The sequence below is a fragment of the Rhopilema esculentum genome, chromosome 16 (assembly GCF_057945365.1).
Source record: "Rhopilema esculentum isolate cy_ngs chromosome 16, ASM5794536v1, whole genome shotgun sequence".
Lineage (NCBI taxonomy): Eukaryota > Metazoa > Cnidaria > Scyphozoa > Rhizostomeae > Rhizostomatidae > Rhopilema > Rhopilema esculentum.
In genome coordinates, this window is record NC_142830.1 from 9177087 (window position 1) to 9197541 (window position 20455).

General features: G+C 35.5%; 1 protein-coding gene across 3 annotated transcripts; it reads right to left on the bottom strand.

Annotated features, from left to right (window-relative positions):
* Positions 1–793: 793 nt before the first annotated feature.
* LOC135682463 (transcription factor CP2) lies at positions 794–20407 on the bottom strand. Of its 3 annotated transcripts, XM_065197360.2 has the most exons (21): positions 20304–20407; positions 19078–19177; positions 17876–17998; positions 17262–17357; positions 16917–16985; positions 16387–16463; positions 15707–15771; positions 14034–14139; positions 13153–13259; positions 12630–12669; positions 11926–12038; positions 9566–9634; positions 9080–9121; positions 8044–8135; positions 7194–7344; positions 6350–6443; positions 5634–5724; positions 4329–4499; positions 3659–3698; positions 2313–2364; positions 794–2013 (listed from the first exon to the last, which is right to left on the bottom strand). In XM_065197360.2, exons 3-21 carry the CDS (start codon positions 17992–17994, stop codon positions 1976–1978), a joined length of 1632 nt encoding a protein of 543 aa, XP_065053432.2. In that variant the 5' UTR covers positions 17995–17998; positions 19078–19177; positions 20304–20407; the 3' UTR covers positions 794–1975. The 3 variants fall into 3 exon arrangements, with proteins under 3 accessions (XP_065053432.2, XP_065053434.2, XP_065053433.2); XM_065197362.2 differs by lacking the exon at positions 17262–17357; XM_065197361.2 differs by lacking the exon at positions 16917–16985.
* Between the last annotated feature and the right edge of the window lie 48 nt (positions 20408–20455).

The following is a 20455-nucleotide window of genomic DNA, read 5'->3' on the forward strand; positions in this document are numbered from 1 at the left end:
TTTACTTGCCAGGTCTTTATTTGCTATATTCTACCACTTGCAAGAACCTTATGCGGTTCGGAGGATCCCTTGGTTATACCTTGAAGTTTTCTGACCGGCAGCCACTTCGAATATGCAAATAAAGCCTTTGAATTAGCGAATTTTGCTTGGAATCCGCCAAATCTGCCGTAATCAGCATGGCCCAAATAAACTGGATCCTAGCTTCTACCCCAAAATGTCTCTTGATCTCTTTTTAAGAACTATTTTAGAGAAATGGAACTAGTCTATAACAAAACTGTTGCTGTTCACTCTCTCATCCTTGTCTGTTTCCATGTACCCTGTCCGTTGACAAAATTGAAACTTCTTTTATACAGTACTTTAATTTGGAAAATCCACTCACATTGACATCTGTTTTTTTAAGTTTATTATATTAATTTAAGTTTTTTAGATTTCGTAGATTTTGCATGATCAATGAACTAGGGAACAATATCTTTTCGTACCTTGATACAAAATTTGCCGCCGCCAAACGTCAAACTTGCAAAGCTCATCGAGCAACGTTCCTTCTTTCCCCCCCGTTGAACATCAATAAAATCTATCAATGGATCTGGAATAGTTAATACGGACCACTTAGGTAAAAGTTAAATTTTTTAAAACTGCTACTTTATTTCGAGTCATACTGTCTTTCTGGATCAATTTATTTTCTGTATTTTTATTTTGGAGCATTGGATGGAATAGCGGAGAAGACCTGGAGTAGAAGGTTATTTGATTATGTTTTAGTTTTGATTAAAGAGAAATATAAATGAAATAACTGAAATTGGTTATAATAATCCGCGGAAATAAGTTTTTCTTTTGTTCAAAGACATTATGAGATTTCACTGTAAATTACTCTAATCTACTACATGGTCATTCGGCATTCTATAAAGAATTCGAAAACTTTTACGATAAACAAGTCATTAATATTTATATAAAATGTTTGGACTATTGGAGAATATTCCCTATGGGAATCTCATTCTCCTGTTTCTTAGGCTTCACTGTGGACATAAAGTTAAAACTTGTTCAGAAATATAGACTGCAATGCATTTTGATCTGTAAGATAGTGAAAGTGCTGGTAAAGGAGGGCTCAATGAAAGCGCACGATCACGTTCAATGTCATGGGCATATTGCAAAACCATAAATGCAGGCAAAAGGTATGTTTGTGCATGGGAGAAGGTAGTCCACAGCGGCGTTCACCTGGGTATTTGCTTCCGTCAGGCCCTCAAAGCGCACGGTAATAAACAAAGGGAAAGAGAACCAGAAAATTTCGGTATTAATGATTAATGCCTGATAAAAAAAGGGTGAGACTTTTTCGGTATCTGAAATCGGCCCTTGCAAAATCCATTGTACGAGTGCACAATTGCTGAATTGTTGGTGCTGCAGCTTCCTTTGAAACTGTGTCAACCTCTCTTTTGGCACAGCAAAAATAATAATAACTTGACTTGCTGATGACGTCAACATCATTTCGTAGCCACGAGCAATAGAAAGCGGGACACTAATTAGAGGAAAATGGGAATTCTTCGCGTAGCATTCTGTTACAGAAACCGTGTCACTTCGTGGGTTGGTTACTTACTTACAGGTTCCTCCATCACTACTTTATGTACTCATTCTTTGTACATAGTGAATAAAAAATAAAGCTAAAATAAAAATAATTAGAATTTACAAATCTCTTCGCCTTAGAATTGAACGAATACTGCAAGAGAGGTTCGCCTCTTTTGTGTACAGCTGCAGAATGGTCCGCAAACCTGGCACTGGGTTAAAATTTGGAGTATACCGAGTCTCTTTGCGATCGTAGTTTGGTTTTCCTGCGACTGTTATGGGCGAAAACCATGCTAGAAAATGCTTCAGATGGAATGTCGCAGGCACTTGATCAAAGCGTGTATCGCCAGTGTTGATAAATACCAAAATATTCACGGGGTTATCTCATCTGCTACGCTTCATCAACAAAACTGCACATTACCAACTACCTCAGAACCAACCGTAACTGATTGCCGCTGGAATCTTTGAAAAGAAGAACATTGTGTAAACTTTTTCTAATAAAATAATCAATAATTTGAATGTGCTACATACGGTTCGAGCTCTTACCCAATCCAAAACATGCAATACACAACCCTACCATATGATGCACCACTGTATCAAAAGGATCACAAACATCAATAAAAAACTGGTGCAGGAAAACAGTAAAAAAGGTGAGCCCGTATACAAAGAAATTAAGAAACTATAAAGTTTGGAAACATCTTTGCATAAGATCACCATATTATATGCCTGTTACAAAACTGAATTCTAAAAACAAGACATACCTGTTAGAACCTGAACTGAAAAATGAGCTTCATCCATGAAATTTCTGACCATCTGGCAAAATGAAATTGAGAGCCTGTTTCAGAATTTGTTACAAATTCGAGCTCTAGTTTTACATGTGCCCCAGTCAGCCGGTTGAAACCCAGGAAATGCATTTTGATACATACATGACAGTAAGTGTCGATTCTCAATTTATTGTTAAGCTAAACGCAGACTTCCTGGAAAAACCGCTCTGCTTTTGTGTCAGCTTAATATTGAGTATTAATAAGTTAAATGCAGACATGCAAGCAAGGTTCAATGAGAGTTAACCATGCAGTTCTTATCAAAATTTGCAAATAATGCTTTTTCAAAATGTTGTCTCTGACTAAAAATGACACTTGCAAATAATGTAAATTCATTTTCAAAAAATAGAGAACAATCACAATAATTCAAGTACATAGACTAAGGTTAGAAATCTATCAGTTGGCGAAGACATTTTCCTTGAAAATGAAGATAAGAATCACAAAGATACTGTCGATCAGTAGCGACGCCACGGGGGGGACTGGGGGGACACGTCCCCCCAGTTCTCAGCAGAATCGATTTTGTATTTCGTCTAAATTCGATGAGAAAATGTTGGGGGAGGGGTAATATTTTGACACCGTACTTTTTGTGATGTAATACTATGATTTTCAAACTGCCAATTTTCGAACAAAAGTTTGTCATAGGCGTTCCCTTCAGATATAATTGGCGTTCCCTGTTGGTAAAAGGGCGTTTTCTGGTGGTTTAAAGGGCGTGGCTTAAATGTTTTTGATTTGTCCCCCCAGAGCTTAGTGGCTGGCGCCGCCATTGCTGTCGATGCGTTTGCAAGTTGGCTTTTTTAGCAAATACTACAACATTTTCTTTTTGTTTTGTTGTACATTTTGAGCTGAGATAGGCGGTGGTGGAGATGAGGTTAGTTAAGATAGGATGGGCTGAAACGCAACAGGATGAGCCGAGGCAGATTGAGGTGATGAGCTGGGATTGAGGTCAATTTCAGGAATCGATCCAAGTTGAGCTGAGCAGAGTTGACTCAACAAACTGTTAAGTGAGTTGCGCTGAGGTGAAATGAGTTGAGTTGATTAAATTTGGACACGCTCATTTTTCTTAAAAAGCTTGCTAAAAAAGCGTCTTGGACAATTGGAAACAGTTTGAAGTACAAGAAACAAAAAAATTGCAAATCATTGAGTTTTAAAAAAAGCCTTTTCAGAAATTATGTAGAATTAACCAGTATTGAGATAAAAAGTTAAGATAAGCTGGGATGACCTGAGATGAGTTCAGCTGAATCAAGTTAAAGTGAGTTAGACTGTTCATAAGAAATAACAATAGCTACCTCGTCATCGACGAAGATCAAAATGCCAGTTGGTCCTTGCCTGAGACAAACAAAACAGAAAGTAATCAATTCAGGACTACAAGGAGCGTTGGAAATAACTAAGTGCATTATAAGCACCTCGCATCCGGAGGACAGACAAGATACAAATTCGTTCATTTTCCTTTGATTTTGAGAACAAACATCAAATATTTGAAAAACTTTCTCACTATAACAAGATAAAGTAGGGGAAGACAATTTCATCAAATATTCAGTTGCTAAAACGAATGAAGTAAAAAGAGGAAATCAAATCAAATTCTTGGGATATATCGTGTTCTACAATCTGACTATATGCCATTAGTGATCCGATTGTTGCATTCACATGGACAGATCTGTACTGCAATCAAATAAACTGAAAAAGTAAGCCTGGTTTGATGATGGCTTCAGGTGTCACCTACTAAAAAAAGCACCTCAAAAAAGTAATTTTCCTTACACATTTATTGTGACCAGCAAATATTTTATTTTCCTCATTAGCTGTTGCCATACACTTATCATTAAAAATATCGAATTTTTAATCATATTATCAAATGAACAGATGAATTTAAATGTTGAAAACTGAAACTTCAAAATCATGTCTTATGTGGGTTATGGTTGTTTATTTAGTTATACACATAAAGATAGCAAGTAGACGCACTTGTAGATCGGGTAGGTATCCGACGGCTCAAGATCGCATTTGAGTACGAGTTTTTTCCTCAGCTCTTCAACTGTGAGGTGCTCAAGAAATATAGCATGATACTCTTTCATTCCAGTATCACTTTGCCGCCATTCGGGTGAAACGTAAATTGTCAACAGAGGACGACTCGCTCTGAAAGTAGGAACACGCGTTATAGAAAAACCTAGTACGTAAAGGTACATCTAAATTTGTAAATCTAAATTTATAATGTCCTTAAAACGTATTTACAGGGACGTAGCCAAAGACCGCCATTAGGAATGGTAATATTCTTTAAGAAAGCATAACCCGTTTCTGACCTTGTATCGCGTGGTCTAAATTAAAGCACACAGCAAAACCACCCAATGAAAACCTTCTCGGGACTCCTCCCTTTTAAAAAACTTGGCTACCTCCATATGGTAACACAAACAGCAAAACGATATCACGTAAAAGGGATATCTAGGGAACCGTAAACAGGGGCGGACACTTGGTCAAATATTGGGGGGGGGGGGGGCAAGCCTATTGTTTTAATAAGATGACGTCACATTTTCCCATTGTTCCCATTGATCGCCCCCTCACCCCCAGATGCCAGATGTCTGCCACTGATCGTAATACGCTCATAGTTGTGTTGCAATGTAAAGTCTCGGGAAAATGAGCTTTATATACACATATAAAAACTCAATAAAATCTTTTGACGAGATACCGATATACATTACTCTAACTACTTTACTACACTAAAAGGACGATACCTCTGGGAGCAAGCGATAATGGCTACCCCGGGGCCATTATAAAAAGAATGACTGGGATAAAATTTACTACATATTGACCTCAACACCTTTTGCAGAACTAAACAAGTTTGAATTAATAAGTTTGATAAATAGTATTCTAACAAAAATACTTAGCAACGCTAAACAATGCATTTTTAAGGATGAAAATAGCAGAATCTTTTGAAAAACGAAATATGACGCAATTAATTAGTGTGAGAAGTAAAAAAAACAAGCTAAGATATTGCCATTGAAAAGAGGTTGGATGGGTAACAATGTGGAGAAAGAATTACACTGCGTTGGAACATGACAACAATATGTATTGACAACTTAGAGTTAACTGAAACCTGTTTTAAATTATACGCACCAGCATAGATCGAGCTCTATATAAATGCTGTCAACATTGTACCACACCAGTCAAGCTCATGTTTGCTTGCTAAATAATAAGTTGCAATGCTGAGGGGGAGGGACTTGGCCCCAAATGGTAGTCACTAGGGGGGGGGGGGGGTCAGGGGTTAGTACTAACCTGGCTTGAAGAGCATTATGTAATCGTATGCCATCAGCTGGGCCACAAAGCTGAATCAAGTCACTGCGAGTTAAAACGAGCAAATCCGAGCCTAAACAAATTGAAATTTAAAAGCAAATCATGCATGGTATTTTTTCTTATACGATACGGTAAATGCTCTAAGACAAAATTTAATGAAAACATACGCATAGACGTAGAAACCGGGGGCACAGGGTGCAAGTGCCCCTTACTTTTCAGCAACAGTTGTAACGAACCTATTTGCAGCTCATGGAGTAACCCTTTTTCCTTATAATACTAACCAATTTTAAAATTGCTTTTCTACGTGTATGTATAAAGGAACACTTTATAATGTCTGGTGTTGTGCAGAAATTATCTGACAATAGATTTTGACATGCGCTTTTCAGCAAAAGTAGCCAAAGATAAACTGGTAGCTTCGTGAGATTTTGGTAATTATTGCTACTTACACGCTTGTGAATAACTAACATGTTTATTCATGTAGTGAAAAATCATACAACTTGCTGCCATATGACACAATGCACGAGAGACACCCATGTAAATGCACTGAAATGTTTTCAGGAAATTTACACCACGTACCCTCGTTTATCAACTTGATTTACCATCCGTCAGAATGATCTCTCATCGGCTTCCTACGATCTTCATATATTGGAAATACAAATATTTCTGAAATCTCAAGACTATAATTAGGGCTGGCTCACCTTTGAAATTCGTAAATATTCCGACAAAGTTGTTGAATCTGTTTATGGTCAACCAGTTTTGAGTTTCTTCGACAGTCGATTCTGATACGAGTTTCTGGCAGAAAAAATTATAAACGAAGTTGGCAAAATGATTTGCTATAAATGGAAATAAAAGGGAACCAGAGCCCATGCAATGAGAACGTTTCAGCAAGATTGAGGATGACAAAAAGCACTGTTAAAGGGCCCAAACAATTCGAGTCAAAGACTCCAAATTTCGTTTATGATGGTCTCCCAACAAATCAAAAAATGGTTATCAAAAGGAATATCGTTGGAAAAACTGGTTCTCGCTGAACTATTCATGTGCCAAAGAAGTAACCAAAGAAGAAACAATCTAAAGAGAGTCTTTTAAGGAAATGAGGTTTCACAGCAAGAGCTGAATATTCCTGCGTCAGGGCAAATATAGCGCGTTCAGTCTTGCAGCATCCTACAATCCCGGACAAACGGTGTTATGAATTTTTACCCCCCCCCCCCCCTCACTTCCATCTTGATATCTCTTCTATCAAAATAAATACGCTCCAACTTTTAAAAGGGGAATGGGTTGAGGCTGGACTATACATTCATGCTGCTGGGCTGTAGATCTGATACTTAGATCTGTTCAAGATTGTAAATCTGAAGGACGCTAAAAAAGCTCCTTTCTCTAACAAGCATTAGCTTGATAAGATATGAAGGCCTACGCTTTTTCAAAATGGTATACAAACAAACGAGAATGAGTATGGAAACGACAGTGATTGTAATATGAGGGGATTAATTTGATATTTGTTTGGCTGTTTCGTAACTGAAATTTTGAAGGCATGGAAAGCAATACCTGAACTTGAGCTATTGCAGCTTGACTTTCTGCTATGATTTTCGGGGCTTGACTACTTTGTTGTTGATGTTGAAGTTGCTGTTGTTGCTGTTGCATAGGCGTGCTTGAGGCAATATTCCCAGTTAACTGAAGCTGGCTGAACATCGATGAACTAGTTGGAAAGCAATATAGATTCGTCTCATTTGAAGAAATATAATTTTTATATAAAAATCGAATACATAGCTCGGATATTTTTGCTGTTCACGTAATTAAATTGATTCTTGCTAAACACTAAACACATATATTCAGCTAACCTACGAAAAATGAGTTTAATAATGCAAAGATGGACCAGGTGACAAGATGAGGCTGGGGATTCTTCAAGAATTGTGCTGTATGTAGGGGTAATATTCACATGAAGTTGGATCTAATTTACTCTTAAGATCCAATGTTAATTTGCCTCAAGTAAAAGTAAAACGCTGAACAGCCAATAATGTAACGCCTGCACTGGTGAAGTTTTTGATCGTGTCAACTGAAATACTGTAGAATTTAGAATGGTTTTTAATTAACATCTTTGCCAAAATTTAAGTTGAATTGACAATTGAAAAAATAGCAGAAATTAGCTCAGGCTTTTCATCGTAGAATGTTGTTAGGGGCTTAATAAATGGAAGGAAAAGAAGAAAAATAGGGGATTCTTTAACCATAGCGTTTTCTGTTCAAACCATTCTTTACACCAAACTCTACATAATGTCAGTGAGAATTTTTAATAGAAGAAATATTACACACTGCAGTTGAACAAATTTGCAAAAATTATTCACCCGAGTTTAAGAATGACATTAAAAAAAATTAGATGATTCAAACTAAACTTTATTACCATGGTGAGAGCCAGCTTGCGTCTCCTTGGAAACCAGAAGATGATACTGAGGGTGGACTCGCTCTTGTCAGCGAAGATTCTAATGGTTCGAGCTAATAACAAATACAAAGTAACAATTGTGTTAATGCTGTCTATGAAAAGGATTATTAAAACATGACGTACAGAGCCATTTAGAAAGGCTAGTAGTGAAGAAGAGGGCTGAATTTCCGAGGTCGGACACCACTTGTGTTCAAAATACTTTTCGAATAAAATAAGTTTTACTACAGAAGAGCTACAATTGACAATGTGCAATGGGAAAATTCGCAAAAACAGAAATCATTTTGCGGCATCATCCTAAGGTAAATAAGGTCACCCTAAAATTTCAAAAATTGAATTACATAAACTAAAATTTTATAGATTCATAGCTCTGATCTGTAACTCTAAAGACAAGAGAACCTAAAAAGGCATGTTGTAATTAGATTTGAGAAATGAAAATGAATAGTTTCACAAGAACGAAACTGACTAGCATACTCATGGTTGGACCCATCATGAATTCGTGTAAAGATAAGGCTATGAATTCATATTTGGTTAGTACCAGGAAATAAATTCATGAAAAAGTTACCCTAGCTTGGATGGACTTTGAAAAAAAAGCTGACAAAATATTATCAGGCTGCGAATAAATGGTGCAAATTGTAGATTTTAGTGTATGAAATAAGTGAGTATGAAAATCTATGAAAAAGAAACCAATAAAAACTGTTGCATATACAGGAAGAGCAGGGGGAGACTGTAACGCAACAAGAAACAATGTTAAACACAATTTTACCAGAAGATGCAAGGAAGCTGCAACGAGGCTCTGTTCATAAAAAAGTATGGCCAATGATCTTATTGATAGCAGCAGAATGACTGAGCTAGCATAATGATCAACATTCGAAATTTTAGCAAGCATTTAAAACTTTATAGGGAGAGCTACCGGGTCACTACTGACATTGAAAAAACTCAGGGCAATGATAAAAGATATTTAGGACACATAGGTGGATAAAAGATATTTAGGAAGTACCTCTTTCAAAACAGTCACTTCATTTGACGACTGCAACGAAATCTGAAAAAAGCAAATAGAAATTAAAAAAGCATTTTCTTCTATAAAATGGGATGCATAAAAAGAAGTGTGCTTAGTACTTAATTAGGCAGAAAAAATTAGGTAACAGGAAGTTCCTCTTATGAATGTATGATAAGTAGGATTTGGGCTAGATTACTAATGAATTAGATTTGTTAGTTGTTTATTGTATACAATTCATAATACTGCAAATTTAGCGTTACATAGATCGAGAGCATTTAATTTCAAGTATAATCATTAATACAATTCACCAGAAATTGCATTGCAAATGCAAACAGTTCAATGCGACAAAATGTGCCTGTCTTTTCATTTCAAGAAACTACCTTTGTATTCGTACCCTACTCCAGTTTAAGCAGAAATACCACACTGAAAGTAATTTAATGCAAGATGTAGGAAATAAAGAAGTTAAATCATTGCAATATTACATACCAACTCTTCCTGTGGCAAATTTTCGTGCTTTTGTTTCTCTGATTTGAGTTTTCGATCAGCACCTTTTGGCTAAGAAGGAAAATCAGACACTGGAAGAGTGGGAAATACGCGTTTACAGATTGCAGATAACCTGCCAGCCTTCTTTAAACTCTGAACAGGCAAGTTAAAATTTTGGTATCATCAAACACGTCTTGGTTCAATGTTGACATATCTGCTATTCACATCAAAAGGCCCAAACTTTCAATAAGGGGGCTGAGAGGTATTACCATCTCTGGGTGTTACCCATGATGCATTGGTCTAGAAGGCGTTGTCTAGGAAAATAGAAACCGAAATATGTTGCGCAATTTCAAATTCCGATTACGGCGGAACAAATGCCGATTGATGGCGGAATATTTGCGGATAAATGCAGACTGGCCTAGAAATTACATTCTTCTTTATCTCATTCTCGCTGGATTGGGAATCATGGCCTAGTGCAACATTTTATAAATAGGAGAGGGTTAAAAATATTAGGGGTCGACCTTTACTTAAAGGGAAAGAATCGTTGAACGTGATTGCAAGGAAATTTCGAATTTCGAAATTGTAGTCGAACTACAATGGGTCTTTAAGGGGGTCTTAAAGAACTTATGCCACCTAATTTGGCGTCAAATTTTTTCTCTTGATACTTGAAGGTAAAAGCTATCTGAACATGTCTGCAAAATATTGCCACGATCTGGGGTTTGTAAGAAGTTGAGGTTTGTAAGTATTTAAATTTTGGCGGGAAACGTATCACGTGATACTGTGACGTAAAGTCTACAACCACGGCATTGAAAGCATTGCACTCAGACCAGTTGCTGAATGGGGAGCATTGCCCCCGAGAGGAAAAATTATTGATAATCTGGGGTATTTTTGGTGTAGATTTTGAATCTGGATGTTGATCGGGCGTGCGCAGAGTTGTTCCAAGATATGGGGGGTCGAAGAAAAAAATTTCATGTGTCACTGTATAAATCATTTATGCAAGGAAAATATGAGATAGCAATGTCTGAAGCTGTGCATTCGCAAGCATATTAAATGTTTTTCTACTGGATGACAAATAATATTCATCCCTAACTTTTTTGGGGGGCGTGGGGATATTTCGTAGCATCTTACAGTTGGGTTACTGGCAAGGTGGCTCTTAGGAATTTTTCTATCAAAATGGGTCGGTTGTTTTGTTTCTCGTAATTAATCCATTAAAAGTAAAGAAATCTTTGCAAGTTATGGAAACACACCTTATTGTGCTGCCTACAAATGCACCCAGACAGTATGGGCTTCAGCACTGTCGGAGTGGAAAAATTTAACATACCACAAATTTTCTAAGGAATGCAGAAGGTAGGGATCGTGCAAGTAAAACGTGAAACAAGAGCTTGTTATCTTCATTAGAGGAAATTATTGGTATCCAGTTGTGGAAATGATGGAGGGCATGGGGGCTAAGGGTTTCGCGTTGGGAAATTCGGGCTTTCGGTGGATATTTGACAAACGTGACAAACCTTTCAACTTATGACTAAAGGAAATAGAATCACTTATGTCTACTTCTGCTTGGCTGAATGAAAAAACTTTTATAAAAAAAAATTCTATTCTCAGGTTTCATTAACTGTATGCTGAAGCCATAAGACGAAAAAAACAAATCAAAAAAACAAAAAACTGCTCAAGCAACCTTCCAACCCTAGTTAAATCAAGGACGAAGGACAGAGGGTAGAAAGCTGCAAATAATACATAAATCAAACCTTTTCCTCCTTTTAAGGAGTAAAAACCTTCCCACTCAGTATTCTCTTTGCTCTAACTTGATACCGTTTTCCCAACCACTACGTTCATCTCCTTCTTCTCATGAATTTGTTTTTAAATTATTTTATTTGCCGCGTTTTCCGTTTGTTAAACATGGTTCAAAACTGTAATGCACGACATCCCACAACAAAATCAAGTGAAAAAATCTATTTCGAAATTACTTATTTTTGCAAAATAAATCAACAGTTTGTGTGCGAGTAGCGAAAATTCTATGCATTTCAGGTGTAGGCCTGTCTCCGCTTGTCAACTTTTACGTCAGGTGGTCACGTGATACTTTTGTAAATTTGCGTCTACGGCACTCTCCAAATGAAATTTTTGTCGGAAAACTTTAAAATGCTTAATTTTGACCTAATTTCTACCGAATTTGTCAATAAAATGACAGGGTAAAATAGGTGGCATAAATCCTCTGACCTCAGAGCATCATCTCTCTCTTTGTATTTTCGAAATCGAACTAATATAAAGCAAAAGAGTTTTAACAAACCAGAACCAAAAGACTAGTTTTGTAAATCTAATGAACCAGAACTGAAGAAGGCGGGAACAGTATGAAATTGATTAAAAGATACCTTGAAAACTTTGATCTGACAACCAGCAGAAGTCAGGGAGGTCTCTTCTGAGCTGAGCTCATTAGAACTGTATATATCGATTTGCAACCTCAACGGTATTCCACTTTCGCCACCTAGAGATTATGACAATAGAAATCAATCGAATTCTTGGATCATAAAGAATTTTAAATATCCCAGCTATACTCTTTTAGGGAAATCTAGCTGCATCTAACGTATATTTTGATACAAAAATAAACCGATTAGAAATAGTATACTTGAAAGAACTGTGGAGCATATTAGCAATGGGGTAAAACTACAACCTGTCACACACACTATAAGATAAGTGCAAATATCACACTTGAATGCTAATGAGTAATTTTCAGCTTTATTTTGAGGCGGGGCTAGAACTAACATGGCCAACCCCTTCGGCATCCACCTCTGTCTCTGTGATATTCTAATGAAACATAAAAAATATAACAATATTTATATTGATACTTTCAACGTACAAGAAAAACTGCTAATTGAAACGCAAAAATGGCTAATCGTCATCGTCAGGAAGATAAGAAGGGAAACACCAGATTTCATCTAGGAAGTATTACTAAATACCCCATAGAAAAATCCTCCAGATTTGAAACACAAAAATTAAAACTACATAAACCACTGATCAGTAAGTTTATGTATTTTTATGTAGATTTTTGGTTAAGGATACACTGATAAAATCATACCACTTTTTCCTTTTGTAAACTCTGAGCTAACACAATTAATCTGAAAAGAACGAGATATACAAAATAATTAGGGTTGGTTCTTAAACTGGATCTGAAGAACGTGCTGGAAAAAAGGTTTATAAAGGCTATGTAATGAATATAGCAGCATGAACACAAAGTTTGGAAATGAAAACACAGTACTGCAGATTTTAAGGTTTACCTATCTCTTAGTCTGTCAACTATTATCACAAACCAGCTTTTGTTTTAAATTTTTTGGCTTCTCTTTTACAATTCTGTAGGTAATGTTTTTAGGTTCATCATGAATGAAAGTGGTTTACTGACCCCCTCGTTTACCCTTTAATGAATAAGAAAACTTTTAACAAAAACCTAGAAAGATATCGAGATAAAAATGTTTTTTTTCATTTGGCACAAGATTACATAATTTCAGACCGCATGTTTAAAATAAATGAAATATTATATACACGAGATTTTGTTATATAAAAAACAACAGCAAACTGCATACACGAATGTAGCTACAAGTTACCTTGAAAAATAACCTTGTATCAGATTTTCTGTCCCATTTGAAATCTATGAAGTTTGAGTACTGGCTATTGTTCGAAATTTCATGAATCCCACCGCACATTGGAACATCTGAAAAAGTGTGCCAAAATATTTGCTATAGTGTATCAACGGTAAAAATGTAATCTAAAATTCTAGATTCTATTTTGTGGAATGGAGTCAAAGGTGGGACAGTACTCTTATCTACTCTTAAACTGCATACGATTTTTTATAGCTTTGTCTCGGCATTAACAGAGTGAAAATTTCAAATGGAACCAAAACAGCATTGCATATGACAGATTACGACAATGATACGGGTGATCAAATTCTCACCAAACAAGACACTTTCAATCAACCAATCCCCAATAGAAAGACCGGTTATCGAAAAATCATCTAAAAATAACAATTCTGGAAAACTCGGCGTTAACAGTAATGCATTCTTCTTTGACAGATTCAATGGTGATTCATTAGATAGGAGCGTGAATTTTCTATTTGAAATCAAACAAAATGACCCTTGAAACAACTTTGAGGTAAAAAGGTATTCCCAAATCTTGTTCTGGTTTTAAGGTTTTCTCTCGCAAACAAATCTTGAGGTATGGTTATATCGAGAAGAAGGACTAGGACACTGCTCGATCAGCATAGCACAGAGTGTCCTGAAACTAGCTTCGGAAGCTAGGTTGTAACAAAGACAAAACAAATTTTGCTGTTTTAAAATTATGCGACGAGCAAATTGAGAAAAACAGGAGACAATCACTCGCGGTGACACCAATCTTGCTCTCAGAGAAAAAACCCTTAGTATTTTAAGTTATATGTATAAAAGGTTTTCCACAACCACTGACGCGTGCATATAAAAACACTGCAAGGTACCTATTTCAAGTAACCTTTCATTCGGATGGTTTGCGCTCCATTCATCAAACTTCTCCGATTCAATAACCTGATATTTTCTATCATGAAATCCAAGTCGTATGACGCCCTGCAAAATCAGATAACACGATCAATACTAATAAAAAAGATATAGAAATCTGAAAGAATAAACACATTTCTTGAAAACACAAAGAATAAACACACTGCTTGAAAACTTAGATAGAAGATTTGATTCAAAAAGCTTAAGGGTATCAGATCAGAAAACCAATTCAAAATCAGAATCACTAATGAAGTTTTATTATAAGCGACCAGAACATTCATAAGCATTAAACGCTTAAATTATCGGAGAAAGCGATTCAAGAGATCCAAGCTACTTTTATATTAAAAAACGTCGTAATGATATTCTTAAAAATATGCATGTGCTTTAATGGGCAAGTACTCAAAAGATACACTTTTATCAGTTAAATGGTGTCATGAAATATTAACAAACCAATTTAAAATACACAAGCGGCATGTTTTTATGAAGACTTTCATGTCATTAATGCAAATACCAATATTCTTACAGAGCCTGTGAAAACCGTTGTAAAATATCTAAGAAGTCTTTTTCGAAATTAAGGGCCCGTTCGCACTACTCCGTTTTCAAATGAAAACTGAGTCAAACTAATCCGTTATTGCCTTGCGTTCACACTACTCTGCTATGAAAACGGAGTCGTTTAAAAACGCTAATGAAAACGGATACTTTCGAATACGGTGCGTATTGAATACGCTCCATTTTCAATGCGAAGACCTAAAACGGAGACATTTGAATACGCTAACAGCCAGGGGCGTAGCGTGCGGGGGTGTGTGGGTGTGCACACCCCCCGACTTTCAGAGAACTCGTCGGTAGAATTAAAATTTTAACAAAACATTAATGTGACAAAAGAATTTCTGTTGGTAAAATATGGTTTTGCATCTCTTACAACCCCCCCCCCCCCCCCCTCCCAGGCGGGAATAGTTACGCGACGCCACTGCTAACAGCGGAAACAAAATACGTGCTTTCTAGCATATCAAATTTCACAAATTTTGAAATTGAGAATTCACAATAGACTGGTAGCTGTTACAACAAAGTTTTTCACAATTTGCTTTTATTAAATTTCATTTACAATGAAGCCAATTTGCTGAGCATTCGTGAACGGCTCTTTTAAAAAATTTTTGTTGGAGCAGTGTGAACATTTACCGTATTCAAATCGTATTCATTTGAAAACGGATAAGTGTGAACGGACAGCGTTTTCATCAACGAAAAGCATTTTCAGCAGCGTGAACGTAGTCTAAGAAAATTGTCTAGTTGTGATTACTAGATCAATTAAAATTCGATTTCACGATTTCGACATCCTACTTTCGATTTTGCAAACAGAATAATGGAAATAATTGAAAACAAATAGCCCCTAAAAAACTATAACACTGAAAAGTCAATTCCAGAACATGCTCGCAACCCTTACACTGTACTAATCCTGGATGAATGACTTTACAGAGAAGAGTAAAAAATAATCTATAATACATTTGTAATGCATGAAATATAAAATGTGAAGCTTTGTTTATTTTGAGTATAACACAATTACTAGAAACTGAGTAGAAACAGAGAAATTACAGTAATCACTGAATTGTGCAATTTGTTAAAACATTATTCAAAGTCTTACTTGTAGAAACTGTTCACTAGCAGGTAGCCCAGAGATGCACTGCAGCAAAATCTCATATGACTGTGCTGAAGATTGGCAAAAATGAAAAAGTGTGAATAAATTTATGTGATCATTAAAAAATACTGAAAAATTCTAAAATTGCTGTTATTGAACTAAATTCAACAAGGCGCTGATTGTCTTATGCGAAGAGGACATAAATTTTACCATGGCAGTTTCTCTTCCAGAAATATTCTTTAAATCAAGTGATAGGTAACTGAATATGACAAGAGACAAAAATTATTCTATGTAGTAATTACCACAGAATCTAGCAATCAGGAAAACTAGGCTCATGATGCCTTCTTTGGATCAACATTAGCAAGAAAAAATGTTTTTCTACATGCTTGATTATTAGTGCAGCTGTCCATTAATAACTGCATGACAGCTGAATCATGATGGACTTTCCTACTGAAATGGCTGCTTATTGAAAGAAAGCAATATATAGTTGCCTACAGAAACAGTTTCTATTAAGCAATTCACACATATGTCAGTGTCCATCTTACTGTTTATTATTGGGAAAGTTAGTACTGAAAGAGCATTGTCTACCGTGCAATACCTACAATTCATGTTTTGAAATACCAATATAGACAGTAAACTGTTTCACATTGCAATTTACCATATTGCCACCATAAAAAAACACTTACCCTGATTAAGATAGGTTAGGGTTTCTTCATTTATCTTCCTTCCAGGAGATGTTGGTGCTTTCAATATCAGTGCAAATCTATTCGATAAAGATAAATTGCATCTCACAAATACCTTGTCCTTTGACCTGCCTCAACAAACTTTTTTTTAGAGAGTTTGAGTTTTTAGAGATGTCAAAACTTTAGAAATTTGCTATATTTAGACTTGTCATACAGTACTGAAACATTTTCTATTTGCTATCTATTTACATTGTTCAACTGGCAGCAAACAAAGTAATAATTCCTTCAGATATTATTAGAGCACCAGCATAATGGGCAAATTCCCTCTCCCTGTAGACACAATGTAATTTCATCTTCTCCTTATAGCAGTGTGTAATCAGGATTTTCAATAATGTTGACAAAGAAACAAATTTTTGACACTTTAGCCTGACCAGTCTTGCTTAACATAATTCAACATGGAGAAAAGTTTGCCATAGTCCTTTTGCTTGCCTAGGACTTTCCATGAATATTTGTGTGATCATTTAAAGACAGACCTTGGTGGAGAAGGGCTTCTGGGAACATCTTGAGTTTTCACTTCAGCTATTGAAATATTGCCTTGGACACTACAATAAAATTTTCACAAACCCCAGCTTAATTAAATAATAACTTCACTGAAAAAATTCAGCAAGGCTGATATGAATGTTGTTTACTTTTTTATCTTTTTATTTCACTTAGATTTCCATTGAGCACATAGCTTTCCAAGAACCAACAAAACTGAGACAGGCAATGCAGCATAAAAATTACTGTGATAGTTGTTTATAAATGATGGTTTTGTAGATTGGCAAACCTGTATTCAGAATGAAATATACTCAAAACCATATTTTATTTGTCCCATTTACCTCTGGAACTTAGGTTGGCTGAAATGATGTGAAATTTCAGTGACAGTTTCAACAAAGCCATCATCTGACTTAAAAAGTGGGAGACTAAGAACTTCCCTGGAAAAGATACAAAGAGCAAATGATGATCAAGATAAACATATAATTTTTCCCTGTTAGTACCAATTTAGAAGCAGTTACTTTCACTTTCGTTGATTGCATATGCTTGAGAAAAAACAAGCTCTTTCTCATTAGAACTGCTTTCACATAAATATACTGACAAAAGAAACCCAGTCAAGCATGATCTCACCCCCTTTTCAAAAACATTTGTCAAGGCATTTATTTATGTATGTTTTGTTTACCAATAAGCATTTTACAATTGTGATCATAAGAGTGAAACTGATAAGAAACATCACATAAATCATACTGTTTTCTAGCTGATTTTCAACCTTCAACAAGAAGTGTCATGAATAGAAGTGACAAATATTTGCATACTGTTGACAATAATAACTAATTGTTGACCAAGGTCATTGCCTCACTTGACTTGAAAGATCCAAACAAAAGCTGTGAATTTAAGGGCAAAGAAGTCAACACCATGTAAAATAGATCAGCAATAAAAAGAAAAAATCATAACATACGACATATTATATGCTTGTTGGCCATCTAAGAATTCAGCCCCTAGCCCATGAAGATTTGATAAATCAGTTGCAAGTTGGACTCCCCCATCAAGGTCATCAAGCCTCCAGCTATTTGCCATTTCTCTAATAGCAAAAATCATGAATTAATTCTGCAAAATATGTCACTGATTAAGAGTTTAGTATATGTAACTTTTAAAAATTTCAAACATCAGATACCATATTCTCTCTTGTATTCCTGCTGAGAGTTTATTAATTCAACATCCTTATTTAGTGTGGAAATATTAAAGAGGTAGGATTATCAGAGAGACAGGATTATCAGAGAGGTGGGATTATCAGAGAGGTGAGATGAATTTTTTCAGCGCATTTTTAAAAAGCAGGCTTAAATTTTCAATATGTTATTTTGTGTTTTGGCACAGAAACTTTGCATATAAATTGCAAAAAAAGTTGACTAAAGTTGGTTGAAAAAACACTGATTGGCTAAAACATTATTCACCCTTGCTGTCATAAAAAAGAATGACAAGACACTAGGCTGCATGTCTTGAAATCATTTAAAGCTCCAAGCATGTTTGCAATACATTGATTTCTTTTTTGAATCAAACCCATATGTGGGATTATCAAAGAGGCAAAATTTTATCTAGTTAATTTTCAAAGTAAAGAAAAAGGGCAGGATTATAAGAGAGGCCAGAATAGTAGAGGGGGTGGTAATACAATAGAGAATACAGTATGCATATGAGCATTGTACAGTGTTATGATTATCAGCAATATTGGTGGTGCACTCCACTTTAGTTGCTCCCATGGGAATCTACAAAATTGGGCATTTTCCTTTATGGAGATGCTGACATTATAATATCTTTAAAATTTGCTTACAAGAAGAAATGGAAATGTTGTCTATTATCCAAGAAAGGTTTTTTCAAATTTAGTAAATAAATTCAAACAGGTGCATGTTCAGCTTTGATGAGATTTTTCTTGTCCAAACTTGTTGTCTTTGTTGAGCAAGACTTCCTATGCTTACAAAACATCAGCACAATTATTTACCTGTTTGTTACATATATACTAACTTGTAGTTTATTAGGTTGATCTGTATGACATTAAATGATATTTGATTATTGTTACCTATTCCAAATTTTTGCAACACTGTCAATTGGCAAAAAAATAGCACTTTCTTTGTATAAAATCACATTCATATATTTAAAAAAACAAACCTTTGTTTTAGTAGTGGTGTGTTAAGAATAGGTTTGCTTATGGAAGAGGCACTGATGTAACCAGTCACCCAAAGATTTCACTGACGAATGCATTTAGCATCTATGGACATAAAAGAAGATTTAACATGTAAAAATATGTAGACAGTTTTGAAAATAGAGATCATCTATGCTCCACCACAATTAAAACTTTTATATTTAAGATTCACAACAAAATACTTCCTAAAACAGAAATTTGAAAGAGATGTGAAATAGAGTGCTTGAATTTGTTAGGAGCTTGCATTATGGAGCAACTTTCATTTTACTTAGAGCAAGACCTGTTGATTTTAGACAACTTGTTCATAAAAAGCCAATTTTTGGGGGAACTACTGACAATTTCACAGGCAATTCAAATATTGGTACATTCTGTTGCTGTTGTATACCAGGCCATGACACAACATCAAATAGGACAAAACATAGTGGAGCAAAGGGTAAGCAGATTATTGAGGTTTGTGCAAAGGATGCATCAGCACAAAGGGTCAGATAGATAATTTCTTGGCCCAGAGCATTACTTAGATTGACTTTGTTGTACCAATTTTTTTTTCAGTTACAATGTCAATACAACACAAAAACAATCAAATAGTTAATTTCTGATCCATATCACATAGCTATTTTCAGTTTTATTCAGTGGAAAAGATGAAATTAAGCCACATTTTCAAAAAATGATATAAATGAAATACTACATGGTGCATGCACAATATTTCTAAAGGCATAATCTTTGACGCACCATGATCGCCAGTTTTATCTACTTACTTGGCTTGTTTGATTTATTTTGATCTATTTGTCTAGATCTTATGAGAAATTTTTACAGACAGCAGCATGATAATGATTTCCAGGCAATACAAAAATGTGGAAAAAGTTAAAATTCAATCGTTGAACAAAAAGTATGATTCTTTTAGAAGAAGTGTGACTTGCACAGCGGTGTCATTTCCATAAAATGTATCATTTATTACCCCCATGCTAAAGATAACTCGAACAAAATATCGCTTCCCTTTTGGTTTTAGCAAAGTGTAATGTTTTCACGATGGAATCTGTGGGGCTGGCTTAATTGATCCTAACAGTTACGAAAAACAAAAGGAAACCTTGTCCCCAAAGCAATCTTTTTGAGGGACAGGATGAGTACCACAATAACCTTAAAAACTCTCACGAAGACAACAAAATTCACGGCAAAAAGGTAAGGAGTTTCTTACTTTCTAGCAGGAATCTTTTCCATATTCTTTTTCTGGCGCTAATAATTCATCAGCCCCGTTTCCAAAAGGAGGCATACATAACAAGTTTCCATTTTCATTTCATTTTATCATATTTAAAAACAGAAACCCTAGCAGCTACTAAGTTGAATAAT